Source organism: Nylanderia fulva, unplaced genomic scaffold, assembly GCF_048542155.1.
Source record: "Nylanderia fulva isolate GAGA-0341 unplaced genomic scaffold, ASM4854215v1 Scaffold231, whole genome shotgun sequence".
Taxonomy (NCBI): domain Eukaryota; kingdom Metazoa; phylum Arthropoda; class Insecta; order Hymenoptera; family Formicidae; genus Nylanderia; species Nylanderia fulva.
In genome coordinates, this window is record NW_028190295.1 from 9,877 (window position 1) to 30,340 (window position 20,464).

At 34.5% G+C, this 20,464-nt stretch overlaps 3 protein-coding genes across 6 annotated transcripts; 1 reads left to right on the forward strand and 2 right to left on the reverse strand.

The window, feature by feature from the left end:
* The first annotated feature begins 116 nt into the window (after positions 1-116).
* hob (bridge-like lipid transfer protein family member hobbit) lies at positions 117-18,235 on the forward strand. 4 transcript variants are annotated; one of them, XM_085483163.1, is made up of 16 exons: positions 117-212; positions 5,275-5,345; positions 5,416-5,542; positions 5,611-5,796; positions 6,130-6,381; positions 6,961-7,125; positions 7,193-7,405; positions 7,484-7,751; positions 8,272-8,494; positions 8,572-8,690; positions 9,140-9,460; positions 11,716-14,268; positions 14,362-14,606; positions 14,922-15,978; positions 16,125-16,342; positions 17,338-18,235. In XM_085483163.1, the coding sequence occupies exons 2-16, from the start codon at positions 5,287-5,289 to the stop codon at positions 17,623-17,625; spliced, it is 6,294 nt and encodes a 2,097-aa protein (XP_085339289.1). In that variant the 5' UTR covers positions 117-212; positions 5,275-5,286; the 3' UTR covers positions 17,626-18,235. The 4 variants fall into 4 exon arrangements, with proteins under 4 accessions (XP_085339289.1, XP_029174712.1, XP_029174714.1 ...); XM_029318880.2 differs by lacking the exon at positions 117-212 and adding an exon at positions 5,146-5,192; XM_029318879.2 differs by lacking the exon at positions 117-212 and having other exon boundaries at positions 5,135-5,345.
* On the reverse strand, positions 2,873-4,313 carry LOC114938653 (uncharacterized). Its single transcript, XM_029312659.2, has 2 exons — positions 3,928-4,313; positions 2,873-3,539 (listed from the first exon to the last, which is right to left on the reverse strand). Exons 1-2 carry the CDS (start codon positions 3,943-3,945, stop codon positions 2,931-2,933), a joined length of 627 nt encoding a protein of 208 aa, XP_029168492.1. The 5' UTR covers positions 3,946-4,313; the 3' UTR covers positions 2,873-2,930.
* Positions 16,516-19,862, reverse strand: LOC114943293 (sesquipedalian-1). Its single transcript, XM_029318882.2, has 3 exons — positions 19,730-19,862; positions 19,070-19,393; positions 16,516-19,001 (listed from the first exon to the last, which is right to left on the reverse strand). Exons 2-3 carry the CDS (start codon positions 19,361-19,363, stop codon positions 18,642-18,644), a joined length of 654 nt encoding a protein of 217 aa, XP_029174715.1. The 5' UTR covers positions 19,364-19,393; positions 19,730-19,862; the 3' UTR covers positions 16,516-18,641.
* Between the last annotated feature and the right edge of the window lie 602 nt (positions 19,863-20,464).

The following is a 20,464-nucleotide window of genomic DNA, read 5'->3' on the forward strand; positions in this document are numbered from 1 at the left end:
GATAAATTAGCAAACAATAAATAATAATAAGACAAATAAGACATTAACGGTTTAAACATAGGTATTAGATCTTATATAAACACGCACATTCTTCGATTAAGTAGAGTTTGAAGTGAGGTGTCTTTTTATATTGTTGGTCTTGTCTTGTGTCATCTTCAATAACTTTTTCAAAAAAACGTAGTTAAAATTATTGTCAAGAAGGACGATATCAAGTAAGCATATTGCTAATTGTTAAGGATATATATTTTAATTTTTGACATACGTTAATCGTCAATTTTTTATTTAATTGCTTATAAATTCTCGACTTTTATTGAAGAACTAATAACATTAATTTTCGATATTATGTAGAATTTTTGTATGGTTTTGTATTTTTTAATAATTACTGTAATATAATTACTGAGGAAGACCGCGTGCGGTTGAAACGTTTATTTTATAATGATTGTAATTTTCGCTTAAGTTTGAGTATAGAATGTTTGTAGCTTTCACATAATGTTTTATGTTTAGTTTATACATGGAATAAATTTTATTTGACAGAACAACTCTAATAATTGCTCGATAAGTTGGCCTTTTTATCTATAACTAGTTTTATTTTTTTTATTTATTATTTGTTTTTAATTATACATTATTTAAATAGATTATTACAGCAAAGAAATGATATATATATATATATATATATATATATATTTCATTTTTATGTATTGCCCATATAGCACAAAATATTATAAATATTTTCAAAAAAATATTTCTAAATATTTCTATAAATTGCATAAAAACATTTTAAAATAGTGTTAGGAATATTTTAAAATAATTTAAAAATTTTTTGTGGTAATATTTTTTAGAATATTTTAAAATACTTTTAAAAATATTTTTTAAAATGTTCTTTTTTATCACTCATTGCAGATAATATTTTCTTAAATATTTGATATGTATTTTTGAAATATTAAGTTTAAATTTATATATATATATATATACATATATATATATATAGTCAAAAATATTTCTGAAAATATTTTAAAGCATATGAACATAGAAACATTTTAAAAATATTATTGAAAATTATTTAAAAAAATTTTTTTAGTGTTTTGTGCTGTATGGGTGGTTTTATTATAATATTTATATTGTTATATTTATATAATTTTTTACTATATATAATTATTATATAATTTTATTATTATAATTTATTATAATTTTATTTTAATATTTATTGTTTATTTATCCCAGTAAGCAAAAAATCATTACTACAACGTTATTATTGCTGTCAAGTATGTAGTTGTTAACATTGTATGCAACATCATTATGAACAAACTTTGACATTGATCTATCCCAGGGAGAAATGGCATGTTGAAAAGACGTCGAATCGATGTCTTTTATATGCGTCTAAGTAAGATCTAATTTGACGTCTATATAGACGGACAAATCTTTGAATTTCGACACCATCTAGACGTTAATATAAACGTCTATAAAATGTCTAATAGACATCTAAATAATTGATGTAACGGCTGTATTCAGCAGAAAAAGTAGCGTTGCAAATGTTGTAAAATTGATGAATCTAATAATGGCGTATAATTGGCGTATGCTTTTAGTTTTGACTAAACCTAAGCTCATACAATACTCAAATTCAATAATTTTACAACAGACACTTCTACTTTCTCTGCTGCGAACGCAGGCAATAAGTGCAGTATTACGTACACCATTCAGTGAACATTTTATTTTAATTCTAAGTATATTTTTATTGTAAAATATAGAATAATGTAATATTCTAATCAAAACAAATTGCTCAGTAAATATTCATTGAATTGTAATATTGGATGCATGCAAATATATTTTCTTTAGAAAATTTACATTACCTTTTTAATTTACGAATGAAAAAAATAGAACCAACACTAAAATTATTTGGATCTTGGTATTTAGATTGTTATACATATATTTATATAATTGAAACTGAAAGGATGGAAAAGACACTTTAGAAAATAATTTTATATGTATTATTAACCTTATATCTATTTTTTATTAATATGTATTGGACAATTTCAATACAGGATAATCTTTGTTGACATACTGAAAACTCCAGTATATGCCATCTTATCGTGTCTTGATATATATATATTATAAATATATATATTTTATATATGTATATATATATACATTCTTTATTAGTGTACATATATATTCTACATATACATACTTCAACTAAAAACTTTTATATGTAATAATTCAAATCAAATTTAAACCTGACAATGTCTTATCAGTTACATAAATAAAAAATAAGACAAATAATATTCAAAATAAAGCAGCAATATCAAAAATACAATAACAAAATAAAAATGACATAAGACTTCGCAAATTGCACATGAATAGAGATCATATTTCACATTCAAGAAAAAAAAATAATTAATTGCATTTTATGACGAATATTAAATGACCTCTTCCCTTTTAATGGGAAACCTCCCCCGTGCTAATTTGTATCGAGAAAAAGACCTTGTAAAGAGTCGTCTAAGAATAATAAGATATCACAACGCAATATTCTCGTATGCGAGCACTTTTTACCTCTGCTTTTCTTATACATTAGATTCTGTTAAAAATAAAAAAAATGAAATTGCACATTTTATTGCTTACGCCCAGCAGCGTTTCGTAGCCAATTTCTGACTGCATTTAAGGCATCTTCCAAATCACTGGTAGGAAATTTTAATAGCATAACTCCTAGAAAAAAAAGAAATATTTATGAATTTTTTCTACAATAAACTTAAGATGAAACAAAATATTGAAAAGAAGATAAAATACCTTGAAATAATTCCCATAGTTTCAGTTTCTTAAATGGCCTTTTATTAACTTTAGCCTTTTGAGGATTATGACCATCAAAGTTGAATTGTTTCGCTAAGGAATTAGTCATCAATTTGGTCATAAGTCTTGATGCTACAATTTTTTCATTATCACCTAACGGTTTTGTAGCTTTTAGGTAAGATGGGAAACAATACTCTCAATCTACGAAGTAAATCATTTAACTTCTTCATAGATAACACACCTCCTTCAAGGGCCCACTCCCTCAATGTTTTTAAAACATAGCGTCCTCTCTGTTCGTCATTTTCAAATTCAATCATTAAATCATCATTTTCTTCATCGTTACTATATCTGTTAGCATCATTAATTTCAACACTTCTTTCGCTGTCATTATTCTCATCTTCAAAATGTAATTCACTGTCATTGTCATTATTATAATTATTGTTATCATCCATATTTTCATTTTCAAGTTGATCGATAGATGCATCAGATTCTGTTGATACTTCAGAATTTGTTTCTAATAAAGAAATATCTTCAATCCCTGGAATGGGCAGCATTTCATTATTCTCTTCATCGGATGAAACCTTTTCATTGGATGAAACCTCTTCATCGGATGAAACCTCTTCATCGGATGAAGCCTCTGTCTTGTAGACAGTAGTAATTCGATTTCTTAAATCGTCCAATTTTCTTTGATTCCTACATTGCCTAACTAATTCATTAATTATTTGCTTGTTCGTATTTCTACGACGATTCCTACTTTCCTATGATAGATGTAAAAATAATACAAGAACAACATCAGTACTAAAATATATTGCTTATACTGCATTCACAATAATGTTATGTAATAAATTTTGATAATAAACTTTAAATAAATAATAGCAAAAAAGAAGCAATAGTGACAATATTATTATTAATAATTCCGTATATGTTGAGGTTAGTTAAAGAGTGAGTTAAAGAAAAGTGTATATATAAGAGCATACAATATTTTTAATTAAATAAATCAAAATAATTTATTAATATATATATAAATTATGAACTATTTATATGAAAATTGTAATTTATTTATGAAACAATTATAACCTACAGACGACTTGAGGCACAAAAGTAAAAAGTAGATTATTAAGAAATTATAAATTATGAAGCACTTACCGGTGGACTTTCACTCATTTTTGTTGGTGATGACTTCTTTATTAGAATAGCAATCGATCCAGCAGATTTATTCTGTAACTTTTAACGCATGCGTTATAACTATAATTCATTTGTTAACCATGAATTCGTCGACGATACGACGACTAACGCATGCGTTACAGTTATAACGCATTTGTTAAAAGTTACAGAATAGGCCTCCAGAAGAACAAATATTATCACAAGCACAGTTCAACATTCAACGAACTTCAACGAATGATCATCGATCACGGAACAATAACAGAATGAGTTCGTTAACTCGTTGCGTTAAGTTGGTACTATATTTAGTCGCAAGGCGGTGTCGCAACTCGCAACTTATCTTTTATACGACAGTTAAATCAAAATAAGCGTTATCGAACCAATCATTTAAATAATTAAAGTTATATTTTCATATAAAGTTTCCTCATACATAATTAGTAAATATATATATATAATATATATATAATAATTAATTTACTTTATTTTTATAATTAATTAATATATTACACACACAAAGAGAAATTATACAACACAAATAAAAAAAAAAATATATATATATATATATGGATCACATATATATTTTATATATAAATTTTAATATATGTTTTTTTACATGAAAAGTATTTTATTATGGATTAAAATGAAATGTTTATTGATGTCTGGCCTGATTGTTTTAGCAAATAATATCGACGTCTAGTCGACGTCTAATTTGAACTGAAAAAGTTATAGACGTTATTTACGTCTAATCGACGTCGATCCGATTTCTTGTTTCTCCCTGGGATAGACTATCTAGAGGTTTCAGTAATGTTGAAATTAATGTTTTTAAAATATTTTATTAATATTTTGAGAGCATTATGTTATTAAATAATATTTTTAAAACATTTATAAAATTTCAGTTAAAACATTTTTTAGAATGTTTATTAATAATATTTTAAACATATTTATACAACATTATCATAACATTTGGAAAATTTATACAAAATCAACATTATAAAATGTTGATTAAATATTTCTTGCTTACTGAGATATTTTATTGGTTTTATTATAATATTATTATTCTTTAATTGTTATATATATATTAATTAAATAAATGTGTATAAAAATTTAAATATAGATGCTATTCATGAAAGAAATTTTTATTAACGAAAAACAAAAGTTTCTAGTCTATATAATTTCTATGTTCTATGTTCTAACTAAGATAAACGTAACCTTAAATTATAACCTGAAGAAAACAGCGATGTGATATAAAAGTATTGAAGTATTAATTAAACGATGTTATTCGAAGACTTTGATATAGATTTTTAGTTAAAATAACGATATCATTTTTAATAGCACGTCAAGAATATGACTGGATTATTTGCAATTTGCATAATCTTCTTAATCTTTTATTGTTTTTTCACCCGGTAAGTATTGAAATTTATATTTAAAAAAAAACCAACATAAAATATATCATATAATTATTCTGTTTAATAGGATAGTACCAAGATTATTAGCATGGATAGTAAAACGTTGTTATAAAATTCATTTGCAAGTAGGCCACATTTCTTTGCCTTATTTTAGACTTCGTGACGTCAATATAACTAAAAATGGTTTTACACTGGTGAGTCATTCAAGTCATTATGCAAAAAAAACTAAAATACAATATTTAATTATAATATTTAATTTCAGCAAGTTGAAGAAATACGCATACGCAGTAGTTTCTTCAGCAGTGATGTAGCAAAATTACTAGCCGTTGTTATGAAGGATGTTAGAATAAATAGGGATGTTCACCCAGCTTGTAAGATAAAACAGTCCGATGAACTGTTAGATTTTCGAAATAAGAAGATACCTCCAATAATAATCAAATCTGTACAGGTAATAAAATCCCAAGTAACAAACTAACATCATTAAACATCAAAATAATGTCATTTTGATATCTCATGACATCATTTTATGTTTAATGACATCATTTTGATATATCATGACATTTTTATGTCTCATAATCCCAAGTAGCAAACTAACATCATTAAATGTTAAACTGATGTCATTTTGACGTCCAATGATATCAGTTTGACGTTTAATGACATACTTGCTTCCTGGAATATATAGATTTGATATAGATAATATTATAGTTTTATTTTTTATCATAGAATTATGTTGTATGGAATATGGGGTGATTTTTTATTAATTCTTATATATTTATTATAGTTTATGGCTGTACATGTAGAAAATATAAGCGTACTAATTCTTGGAAATGGCTGGTTGGCTAATGGAAATGCAGAAAGCTTGAGCCTGGATGCCAGCATCGTACATGGTGCGTGCACACTTTTAGCATCCGCCACTATTGTTGGTGGAACTATGAAATTACTGCAACATGCTTCCGATGCGTGTCTTTCCCAGGTAACATTTGCTGGGACAGTTGAAGCTACCTTCAAAGCTCAAGGAGAACTCTCAGTTGAGGTACAACAAAAGTTTTCGTTTTTTAATACTTGAATCTAAATGCAGGAAAAATCTTTTGAAAATAAATATTTTGCTAATATAATATACAGAGTATTCTATTTTAACTTAGACACTCAAATATCTCTAAAGTGATGTAAAGAAAAAACACATAGTTGTTTTTAAAAAAAGTATGCAACTGCATGTTGCAAATCACTTTTTTTTTTAACAATTATCTGTTTTCTTTATACCAATTGATTGCTCTAATTATTCCGTGCATAAAAGTATTAAGGTAAAATGACCAGAAATTGAATATTTTACAAGATATTTTACATTTTATTATGTTAAAAAATTGTTAAATAAACTCGAAAAGTACTTTATAAAAATATACTTTAATATAGTGTTTTGGAAATCTCTTGAGATAAGCTATAAGAATATACAATAAAAAGTGGAGGTTCATGATAAAGAAGTGGAAAGTGACCTACAAATGATTATTCAAGGTTAAATTAATGTCTAAGTTAAAAAATAGGGCATCTTATATACAAATTCTGTTTTATCATTTCACAATAGTATTTTTAATAAACAAATCTATCTGATTTACAGACATTATGCATCGGAATAATTCAGACCGAAGGATCCGGTGGTGCGGGTCTCGTTCAGTTTTTGAAAGATAGAAGAACGTTAAATACTACGACTTATACATCTAGTGATGCAGATAATGATCCTTCTAATAACTTGATGACCAGGATAGCTCCTATTTTACCCAAAGTAAGCACTTTTTACTATAGATAAATTAATAAATGTGAATTAGAGAGACATCAATAATACTTTTTAGGATTTTACATTGAAAATCGGCAATTCGTTAATAATAGCTGGTAGGGAAGACAGCAATATGATAGGTTTGGAAGGTACTTTGAGGAGTCTTCAAGTTCATGCAAAATTTCAAGCTGATAGAACACGATTAAACTTTACTGTAAACCTCGACGGTCTGTGCATACGTGGAAAACTTCCCATTTTGACCCTACATTCAATGTCAATTGATACAAAGGTAAAAGTTAAAGAAGTATATTAACGAAAATATATTAAGAATGCAATTAAATTACACTTGTTTAATTTTTGTATTCAGCTGGAGGAGAATATCTCATTTATCTCTATACAACTGAACACTCTTTCGATAATGTACGATCATAAGGACTGGGAATCGTTGCTATATATTAATGAAAATAATATTTCGAAACCTGTCAGCAATATATCGTTCAAGAACAGGTTACCGAATTTTGAAGTAACGTTAAATACCGAACTGTATGATTCTTCATTGAATATAAAATTGCCGGATGTACAAGAGGCAGCTTGCAGCGTCACGCACATGAAATTTTCATTGAATTTATCTACAGGTGCCTAAATTATTTCTTTAATTAAATTTTTTTATTGAATTAAAATATATGTATACATATATATTTCTTTTTAATAAAAATTATATATATATATATATATATATATATATATATATATATATATATGATCCCCCACCCACTGGTACGCGGGGGTAAAAGGGGAGTTGAAAATTTTAAATTGGACTAAGGGTCGAGTGGGGGCTCAGTCATAGCAACTTAAAAAATTAAGGGTGTGTTTGTTACGAAAAGACCTTTCAAATGAGCCCCCTATTCGACCCTTAGTCCAATTAAAAATTTTCAATTCCCCTTTTATCCCCGCGTACCAGGGGGGGGGGATGATCAATATCCATGTCATAGGGTAGCTTTTTTAAAAAATCAAAATACGTGTTTTACTGTTTTTTGATATTTTCATTTTTACAGAAATTATTTAGGGTTTTTCACACTTTTGACAAATCCTGTATATGTGTGTGTGTATATATAGATCAATATTATGTATTTTATTATGTCTTTTATGTCACAGAGAAAACGGAAAATTTAAACACAGAATTAGTCTTGGAGTCTTTATATTGTACTTTAAATGGTGCCAATGGTAATATCTCAGAAACGTCTCATCAATGGGGCAGTCCATTGTCTATAGGAGTATTGTTAGCAACAACCCATAATAATGCTATAGGAATTGCAGTCGACGCTCTTGTGACAGAATGGAGTTTGGAACTTGCAAAATTTCTCGAACAAGCCTACAAGTAATAATAAAACTATATTTTATACAATATTAATCATATAAAAAGAAAACATAAAAATAAAAATAAAATGATTATAGGTGCTACAAAAAGTATGAGCAACCAGTGGCGAAGAAGCAAGTTACAGTATCTTATAATCCTATCCAGTTGAATCTGAAAGTAACAAATTGCAATTTATTTTTTATTGCAGAAAACAAGCGTAAGTTTAGAAGGTGTTTTATTTTAATACAGTCGAATATTGCTAAAATTAAAAGTGAATAGCTTATGAGATTATATATTTTGTACTTTAATGTGATACATAATTTTATATAAACTATAACATTCATTTTCTAATGAAATCTTACCTCAATACTTTCGCACATAAAATAATGAGAGGAATCAATTAATATAAAGAAAACGTATAGTTATTTTTAAGAAAAAAATAGGTAACTGTTAGTTGCAAATTATAGCTTCTTATACCAAATAATGTGAGGATTTATATAAAAAAATAGAGCGATTTTATCATAAAAAAAAGTTGATCTTCAAATAACTTTCAAACCTGGCCTTTCTGATCTTCAAATTTGACCTTGGAAAAAAAAAAAGACTAGCAATATTCGACTGCATAAATTAAAATAAAACATGTAAAAATTTTTCTTACATCTATTTCAGTGTCCATAATGACGCGTTTAGACATAGCTACCTTGGAACAAAGCACAAAGCGATTCGTGGGTGTGGCTGAAGGGATAAGCGCGATAACCCTTAACAAGGACGAGCCGATTATGTGTCAACACGCGCAGGCTGTGACCCATCCGTTTTTAGCGATACGAAAGTGCAAAGCCGCAATTACATTCGATGCGGTAAACATCAGTCTCGAAGGAACTAATCTAGCATGGAGCCCTAATTTACATCTTCGTTTATTGCAAGTCTGGAGGGAGTCTAAAGATTTCAGGTCTATCGTCATGAACGAAATTAGCGCGACTCGTATCGAAGGTAATGATAAATTTATTTTATTGCATTAAGGTAATCCTAAAGTTGTCTGTTTTACTGTGAAAAGTGAAAATGTAATTTACAGCTACAGTTCCTCGTCACGGTCATGTTAGATTGGGTGCGTTCCGTTATGCACTGCAAGTACTGGCACTATGACGTCATGCAAGTGTACTGTTGACAGCGTTCCTTTTTAATTTTGTGCACTTTGAAGCTACTGCAAAATAGTAAAACGGAACGCACTACAGTACGCTTTCAGCAGACTTTAACTAACCTTTTTCGCTAATAATCATCGAGTGAAAAATTGGTGAAATGGATAATACCATTATTGCATTAATTACATATAATTTAATCGAGAATATATGATTCGAGTGAGTCATCAAGTGAAAGCGATTTGGAAATGGAATTAATAAATGAAATGAGACGACAAATTAAAATACCTAGAATAAAATGTAAAAATTACGTTAAAAATATTGTATCATTGTATTCAGATATGGAATTTAAAAGTTAGTTCCACCGTACACATGGAGGTAGCCATCTTGATTACTGCGAGTGCTTTACCTCGCCGGTTGCAGTAATCGCAACAGGAAATAACGTCAAAATTAATGACGTCATATACTCATGATAGTACTTTCGCAGTGCACTGCTATCTATATCGGAACGCTATTGGTAGTACTGTCAGTACTTGCAGTGCATAACGGAACGCACCCATTGTGTCAGAATGACGTCATGCGCAGTCATTCCGCATGACAAAGGGTGCGTTCCGTTATGCACTGCAAGTACTGGCACTATGACGTCATGCAAGTGTACTGTTGACAGCGTTCCTTTTTAATTTTGTGCACTTTGAAGCTACTGCAAAATAGTAAAACGGAACGCACTACAGTACGCTTTCAGCAGACTTTTAACTAACCTTTTTCGCTAATAATCATCGAGTGAAAAATTGGTGAAATGGATAATACCATTATTGCATTAATTACATATAATTTAATCGAGAATATATATGATTCGAGTGAGTCATCAAGTGAAAGCGATTTGGAAATGGAATTAATAAATGAAATGAGACGATAAATTAAAATACCTAGAATAAAATGTAAAAATTACGTTAAAAATATTGTATCATTATATTCAGATATGGAATTTAAAAGTTAGTTCCACCGTACACATGGAGGTAGCCATCTTGATTACTGCGAGTGCTTTACCTCGCCGGTTGCAGTAATCGCAACAGGAAATAACGTCAAAATTAATGACGTCATATACTCATGATAGTACTTTCGCAGTGCACTGCTATCTATATCGGAACGCTATTGGTAGTACTGCCAGTACTTGCAGTGCATAACGGAACGCACCCAAAGTCTAATATCATAATTTTATGATTGTTGATTCACTGTCACGGGAAAAAAGTAATTTTCGAGATATTTTAAACCCAAGTAGCAAACAGACGTCATTAAACGTCAAATCGACATCATTAAATGTCAAAATAACATCATTTTGACATCTATGATGTCATTAAACATCAAAATAACGTCATTTTGACATGTGATGTCATGAAACGTCAAAATAACATCCCAAGTAGCAAACAGACGCCATTAAAAGTGAAAATGTTGTAATTTTGCTACGAGAGATTATTTTAACATCTATGACGTCATTAAACGTCAAAAGAATGACATTTTGACATGTACGATGTTATTAAATGTCAAAATAACGTCATTTTGACGTCTATGGCGTTATTAAACGTCATTTTGACATCTGTGATGTCATTAAACGTCAAAATATCTATAATGTCATAAAATGTCAAAATAATATCCCAAGTAGCAAACAGACGTCATTAAACATCAATATGACGTAATTTTGACATATATGACGTTATTTAGATATTTATGACATCATTTTAATATCTATGACGTCATTTTGATTTCTAAGACGTATTTGAACGTTGAAATCTGAAGTAATGTTTCATTGAAATATCTTTTCATTTAAAAATCTAAGAATTTTCAGCGTGTACTTTCTCGTCTTTAACGTTACAATTTCAACATAATTAGTGAAGAGCTAGGAGCCTTAAACATATAAAAACATCACGTTAGAAAACAAAACGTTTTGAACAAAAGTTTAGTTTTTAGGAAAGAAGTTGATAATCTTGAATTTTAACTAAGATCATCTCAAGATTATTTGAAAGTCAACCTGATTAATTAATTACATTCTCAATATTCTTCAGATATATAAAGCCACATTATTGCAATATAATTTTTTTATTTCATTTTCAGAGGTGCATAGGAAGAAACGCATTCTGGACTTATTAGCCACTAATGGAATCACGGTTTCTATCGACATCTCCACCAAACACTTCCTGATCCTGAGATCCGACCAATTACGCTGGTCGCAAGGCGAGTGGAGGCTCACGTATATCCGAGTTACCTTGAACATCGCTGACGTGATCATGATCGAAGGCTTCGAATTTGTCAGGGTGCTCGAAAACGAGGAGGTGCGAGCGGAGAGGCAGAGCAACGAGGGCTTTGTCCTGGATTGGAACGAGTGCTGGGCACTGAACATTGACTCCATCAAGATCTGCTTCCCCTACGAGCACGAGTTCACGAATGCGATACAGAACGAGCTGTTTAGCATCAGGAAGTGGCTGAAGGAGATCCATTTCTCGCCGAACGCGCCTAAACAGACATCCTTGCCTTATGACCTGATCATCAAGATCAAGGAGTGGACATTCGAGCTCAGCGACGACCCGTTCGAGGTGCGTTTGCGCGACAATTACGAATTACTGGAGGACGAGTATAAGGAGAGCCTGAAGCGTCAGGCGATGCTGGACGCGAAGGTGCAGGAGCTCTGTCGCGCGCACCTGTTGCTTCCTCAGGGCAAGGTCGAAGAGCTCTACGCCAGCCTGAACAAGAAGAATGCCGAGATCTACGTGCAGAGGTGGAAGCAGATGCAGCGCGCTGGTCCTGCACGCACTCGATTGTTTGCCTGGACCATGCTGGACCTGGAGATCCTGACCTTGGCCGACCCCTCTATAAACGACGACGGGGAAAAACAGGTGAGGGCCCTGAAGGAGATGGATCCGGAGACGCCCTGGCCCGAGGATGGCCTGGAGTTCAGCGCGCTGTGGATTCGCGGGATTAGCCTGAAGTGCGCGGAGTGGAAGCTCCAGCTTCGCGACTTCCCGCAGCCGTTGCTCCTGGTGGAGGGTCTGAACGTCTGGGGCAGACTGGCCGGGGCGGAGGCCCTCGCGCCGTTGCGGGCCAAAAGAACCGTCAGAATCGAGATCGGCGCGCCCTGGGAGGATATAGTCGTGGAGCGGGGAATGACGTCTCTCAAGTATTATCACGACTTGAATTGGGATATCGACAAGTTCAGGTACGCTTTCGGGCCGTGCTGGGAGCCGGTGATAGCCCAGTGTAACCTCAGCTTCGAAAAAATTCTGCATCCCTCGAGGGACCCGAGTCCGCCGTTGCCATTCTGGGACAAGATGCGCCTGGCCCTTCACGGCAGGCTGACCCTCTGCGTGAAACAGCTGACGGTGTTGCTGCACGGTTCGCTGGATCCGTACAATACCACTGAGGAGATGGAACTCACGTGGACCGGACTGGAGCTCGACTGGACCCAGGGGAAGATCATCATTAAGGGCGACCTCGACGTCTATGTGCGTACAGCTAGTAAGTATGACGACTGCCGATTGCTACACCTGCCCAACGTCAGATTGGGCATCAAATTGGCCTGGGTGTGTCTCGGAGACCCGCGTGACCATCACGCCGCCGTACCCTGCGCCCCGGATCGCTTGCCCGAGTACTCGAGCAACCAGGAACACGACTCGTTCAGAGCGTTTCGCTCCCAGAATCTCAACGTCAGCCTCTCCCTTGAAACCAAACCGACTGGATCACCTACCCTGGCCAGCGCGCCGACGGCGTTGCTCTACGGTAGCACCCTGAGATGGTTCGAGAACTTGAAGTTGATACTCTCGGGTGCGACGAGACCTACGAGGAAAGGTCCTCTGTTCAGGAACATTAGGCCTAGGAAGAAGCAGCTTAGCAGGCACTACAGGAAGATCCGGTTGACCTTGGCTTTCCATCGTTTCCACGTCAACTACTGGATGTCCTTCGCCATGCAGCGCGGCTTTGAGGTGACTGGCGGTAGAGTGGCCTGCAGCTCGGAGCACAACCTGGCGCTCCACCCGATCGACGATGGGTTGATCCATCGGCCGCGAGCCGAGTGGTCTGTCGTCTACATGAACTGCGAGCTGAGCGACGCTGAGATCTGGTTGAAGAGCGCGCTGCAGGAAGATGAAGTGGAGAGCGCCTCGCTACGCCAGCCAGTGGAGAAGTGCTACTGCTTGAGCGTGGCCCGCGTCAGCTACGGCCGGGAGGCGATGGTCACCGGAGTGAGCGGCGACACACCGATTCATCGGCTGGTCGTGCACGACTTGCGGGGCGCCTGGACCAAGACCAACCGGGACGTCGCATTTGCGCTCTTCGACTCCTTTATCAAGACCCAGCAGCTGAAGAAGAATCTGTCCACTGCGGCACTTAAGGGCTTTCACCGGGACAACAGTTCAACGCCACACAAAAACCGCGCCGCCAGCGTCAGGTCTGCTGTGGTCGATCAGCAGAGCGCGACCACCCAGGTGACGCCGTCTTCCGCCGTAAGCAAGCCGCAGCAGGGCGAGGTGGCGGGGATGCTGCAGAGATTGATAGCGGAGGCGGTGAACAAACCTGTGGCCTTCAGTGATGATCTGTCCGTGCAAACCAGGGGACAACAGCTGCGTGGATTGGCCGCTTGTCATCAAGATGACGTCTTGCACAAAAACTGGCTAAGTATGTGTATGCGCGCCTTGCCTCGTTGTGATCTTGAAAAATGATGATCTAAAGAATGCGATAGCTTATGTGACAAATACGATTTTTTTCCAGTCGCTTTGGTGAACAGTCAGGTGTTATTGAAGGGCATCGAGACTCGTGGATATGTTATTCTGTCGGCGGCTAAAGCGGAGATATTACAGAGAGTCCATCATCCGGTTTGGAAGGAGCGATCTCTCGTTCCAAAGACAACCTGGGTCGGCTCGTTGGAGTGCATGCAGTATTACGCCACCGTCAGCGCGAACATTGACGACAATATCGATGATAATATTATGTGGCTGACCTTGGATAATATACAGGTATATATCTAGCAAAATATATCCACTAAGTAGCAATCTGACGTTATTAGATATCAAAATGACGTCATTTTGACGTCATAAATATAAAAATAATTTTCACGTTTAATGACGTTATGGATGTCAAAGTGACGTCATTTTGACGTTTAATGACGTCGGTTTGTTACCTGGGTATATAAGACATTCCACATCATTTTGACGTCGAATGATGTGGAATGTCTTATATACCCAGGTTTGCTACTTGGGATACTTGTCCTACATATAAATAATATATACATATGTAACAAAATATTAGCATTGTATCACATTGTACTTTAGGAAAAGGATTCTACCATCATAGTAGGCCTGCCGGATGTCCCAGCTCTGGTGGGATCCGGCCAGAGCGTCGGCGGCGTGGTGAGCCAAACGGTGGGAGGCGGTGGCGGTCCTCAGCATCAACTGCAGCGCATAGTGTCCCGATGCAAGTGCGAGTTCTTCTACGTCGGTTACGGCCAAACGTTGGACGTCGGCTCCATGGACCAGGTCCCAGCACCGCCCAGAGAAGAGGTCAGTCTCTGGGAGAGGAAGGATCTGACCGCGGCCGACGCGTTCACGTTGATGCATCACGACTTGGACGTGTGCACCAACTCTTTGCAGTACGCGATGATCCTGGACATAGTCAACAACCTGTTGCTGTATGTAGAACCTAGACGGAAGGAGGCTTCGGAGAGGCTGCAGCGGATGAGGTTCCAGTTGCAGCTGCACTCCGTCGAGGACCAGAAGAGACCGATACAGCAGCTGCAGAACACGGTCCGCGGTTTAGTAGCGAAGCTGAGGCGTCTGGAACGGGAGACGTATTTGGTGCAGAAGGCGCTAGCTGATGAATCCAGCCCAGAGTTATTGACGGAGATGGAACGTCTGGAGGCGAACGTCTTCGAGTGCAAGGAGCAGCTTGGGGCGAAGGCGGAAGAGTTGGACGTCATGTTGAACTGTTACAAGGAGACCACCGCGCCTGCGGCCGCCTCGACCACGCTGAAGGACAAACCGGCCGCGGTGGCCAGGGTGGCCGAGATCTGCTTCAAGCATGCGCAGTGGAGGCTGACGGACGCCGACGGTCAGCTGGGTATCGCCGATCTCATATTGACCAATTTTCTTTATACTAAAACCAGCAAGACCGACGACTCGGTGGAGCACTTGCTGGAGCTCGGATACGTCCGGATGACGAATCTCCTGCCGAATCAGACTTACACGGAGGTCCTTGTGCCCACGGAGCTGCAGAGCAATATGCCTGTGGACCGACAGAGAGCTCTTCGGGTCTTTTGTAGAGAAAAGGCGCCGGTAGCCGGGATTTCTGTGAAGGAACACTTTGAAATTAATGTGGTGCCTCTTACGATAGGTAAATAGGACTAAAAAATTTGTCGATTACCTGAGAAAAGAGGTTCTAGAATCAAGTTCTGATTTTTCCTCCTTACATCTTCAAGTTTGGACCTGTCCTCTTTTAATTCTTGAATTATTTAAATTTAATTTATTATTGTTTTTTAGGTCTGACAAAAAAATTTTTCAATACTATGTTGAAGTTTTGCTTTCCCGAAAGAGATCCGGAAGGCATAGAAGAAGCGCCAGTGCCACAACGCGACTCGTCCTTTTATGTGCCCATCGAGAGAAGAGACGACGTGGAGAAAATGAAAGAGAGAGCGGATAAAAACAAATTGTTTATATACATAAAAATACCGGAAGTACCTGTTCGCGTATCATATAAGGTAACAATCTAAATCCAAGTATAGCAAACTAACGTCATTAAATATCAAAATGATGTCACTTTGATGTCTAATGACGTCATCGACGTTTAATGACGTCACTTTGACGTCTAATGACGTCATTCGCCATCTAATGACATCAAAATGACGTGTGCTTGCCACCTGAAAATAAAAAATGCATAAAAAAGGGAGATGCTGATGATTCAAAGGAAGGAATCAAAACATTTAACGGAAAGTTCAAAAACAAGTTTATTGCGCTTAATTTCTGCGCCTAGCTCTTAATTAGTCCGGTTTCCTTCCTGAATTTCTATTTATATACAGTCCTATTTTTAAAAATATGTTTAAATATATCAAAAATGTGATGTTTTATAAAAAAATGTTTGGTTTTGATGGAAGAAAGTTAACACTACTGATTTTTTTCTAAAGAACGATTTTTAAGATTATTTATATTTTTTAAAAATGGAACCATCTTAATTTTTTTATATAAATAGATTTCTTGCATGATTTACTATAAAAAGTTATGAAAGATGATAAAAAAATGAATAATTTATGAGATATTTTATACTTGAATTTGACAATTTTGCATAAATTATGAAATATGTCGTAAAATATTCATTTTTCGATGAACTGAATTAATGTGGTTCCATTTAAAAATATATATATAAATGATCTTTAAATGATCTTGAAAATTGTTTTTAGTTAAAAGTTAGTAGTGCCAACTTCTTTTCCCCTCAAAACCAAACAACTTCTATTCAAAACATTTTATTCTGAAACACGACGTTTTTAGTATAGTTGAGCAATTTTTTAAAACAGGACTTTTGTTTTTGTTTTATCAATAAAAAAAACTTTTTAAATACAATAATTGTAATAAAATATAAATATATAAAATAGAAATAAAATAATTATAAATAAAAAAAGAGAAAAATATTTCTTTTGCTTCTTATTCTTATTTGTGAATTAATTATTATAATTAAACTCATTCGATTTCATTTTTACAGGGAAACAAGGAAAAGAATCTCGAGGATGTACGTGATTTTGCTTTAGTTATACCAACTTTAGAGTATCACAATGTGACATGGACATGGCTAGATTTGCTTCTGGCTATGAAGAGCGATTCCAGGCGTGTAATTTTGAGCCAAGCCATCAAGCAAAAATTGCAGATAAAACCGAGAGGAGGACCGCCCGAAGAGTCCGTACCACAGGAAGAGGATAAGGCTCGTCTTTTGTTAGGTACCAGGCATCTTCCTGGAGATGCAAGGAAGAAGGGTGTATTTAAGTTTAAATAATTTATATATAGCTTGTACATGTACTAGTTACATGTGTCAGCTATTTGTATTATAATATATATTAGCTTGTTGTATTATAATAATTTATTTATTTAATAGCATTGTGATAAATGTTGTGAGCTTATATATATTTTTGTTTCTCTTGTAAATAAATTCAAAATATTAAATAAAAAAATTATTTTTATATTTCTAATATATATTATCGTGAGGTAAAAAATGATCAGTGTCCCATTTTAAATAATGCATTGCTATTTTTTAAAAATTAAGGTTTTCATCGAAAAATGTTTCATACAAAAGTCGCCGGAATCATTGTATATAATTTTCTTGTATAAATTCATTCCTCATATTTGGCATAAAAAATTGTTGGAGTGGAATAGTCGAAAAATAAATGATTTACGAGATGCTTCATTCTTACACATTTGACAAAAAATATAAAATATTTCATATCACATTGTAATGAAACTTGGCCAACCCATGGTTCTTATATTTAAAATTCATGTGTACTTCTTTCATCCCACAAATTTATAGCGTAGTTTTTTACTGTCCTGTGTACATATAACATATATATTTGTTGTAAAATTTTTATTTAAATAAATTAATTTCACTTTTATACCATGTGTATAAATTTCAATAATTATAAAATCATAAATAATTATATCTTTTTTGAAACCACAAAATATCTTTTAGAACATTAACAAATATGCAAAAATATAGTTTATAACTTCTATTTTAAACTATATATATATATATATATATATATATATATATTTAATTAATAGGTTCAGAAAGATTAGCTATAATCTAAAATCAAATTTATTCTCTCTCTCTCTCTCTCTCTCTCTCTCTCTCTCTCTATATATATATATATATATATATATATATATGTGTGTGTGTTACTTGCATACATAAACACTAAAAGTCCTTTGTCTACCTATGCTAAGCTAATACTTCTCACGTGGTTCGTTGTTCCAGATTCATACATTCGTTCAAACAATTTACAAAACATGTGCTTAGAGTTACAGAGTAATTAGAGGCGCTTCTGTAGTTTTCCTCGCGTATCTCCACGCGTTCAAATCGGCCAGAATTCGTCTGCCATATGCTGTGTGAAGTTCACGAAAAGTGATCTTGGTCCTAGGTATATTCTCTGTCCTCCCAGGCGCTGACCTGACGCTCTGAGACCGATGATGATGATCTGACCTATTAAATGGATTGTGCCGTTGCCTTGGTGGAGCTTTAGGAGAATTTTGTTGAGTCTGTGGTACAGATGCAGTTTCTTCTTCTACAGCATCCAACTGACGTTGCAGCTCCGTCACCATCAACTTCATGTAATCGTAACTGGCACAGGCCAATGCCTTCATCCACTGCTCCATAGATTCCTAGAAGACATCGTAATTCTTATTAAAGATTCCTGGTTAAAAATTACAGTATATCAATATGTATTCACCTGAGATTCTGCTGCTAGGACATAGTTTCTGTTGTTCAAGCCATGAAAGACTATCTTGAAGCCAAACTGCTCCTCATCCTCTGCTAATTCAATTGTACAGCCTTCCAACACAATCATACCCATTGGTTCCTTGTCCCCACGTCGATCAAAGTAGAACAATATATTTCCTTTCAGGACAAACCAGCGTCTTTGATACCCACGATTGACTTCACCGCGTTTGTTCAACCAGCCTTCACGGTCTATGGGTGTTGCTGATGTAGCAAACGCCACCATGTTCTTCTCATTGATCTTCATGGTGTTCAGCAACAAATTTTCATCCAATTTCTAGATAATAATTCGCAGGTGAGATTAAAATTAAATTGTTTGTTATTAAATCCACAACTCAAGGTAAATTTTTTAGTCATGTGAGCAAAGAATACACTTTCTCTTTAATATTGTAGTTTTGTAACATCATATAAGTCTTAATATTTTATTAATTTTAATGTATTATATTATTTGTAAAATTGCAATTTTACTTATATCACTGACGAGGTACTGCTCGTCAGTGCTTTTATTCACAAAAATTGAATTAAATTATTAAAAATGTCTCATTCTTCATATATGTATATATAAATCATATGTTATATATAAATTTTGTGTACAATTTACAATCCAGATTACCTCAAATTAATTTTATAAAATTTTAAAGATGTTCAGATATTTCAGATATTTTTTAGCAACGAAACAAACTCGAACACTTTTTATATTTTATGTGACACATATATACAGTATTCTGTGTTTCTTATATATAAGTAATTTAAACCTTAACTTGAGGCCTGGTCCACAATAGATGATTTAAACCTTAAGAAATTGACTAATCACAGTCGAGTATTCTCCTCATACTTGACTGTGATTAGTCAATTTCGTGAGGCTTAAGAAATCGGCTAATCACAGTCGAGTATTCTCCTCATACTTGACTATGATTGGTCAATTCTTTGAGGCTTGAAAAATCGGCCACTCGCATTCGAGTATTCTCTTCATATTTGATTAGGGGTTACCTAACCTGCCTAAATACGATTAAGGGTCGGCAGTACACCCAGGCAAACTCCGAATTGATATTGGAGACCTCGTGCGGTGACAACGCGAAACTCCGGTTTCAGTGTTGCCAACGCCGAGAAACCAATTCTCGGGTTTTATGTAGTGGTGTATGTCTGTACACGTACATACACCACTGCATCGCTCACGCGGACGCACGTAAGAGAGACAAGGACCGATAATCACGTGTTCTCCTTGTTCCTCTACCGTGCCGGTATACGCGAGATGCCGCCTAAAAATGCTTTCTGGCCTTCCGTAGCAGAAAGCAGTAACGTAGCAAGACTAATAAGCACCCATTTTTGTAAATTTTATATATGCTTA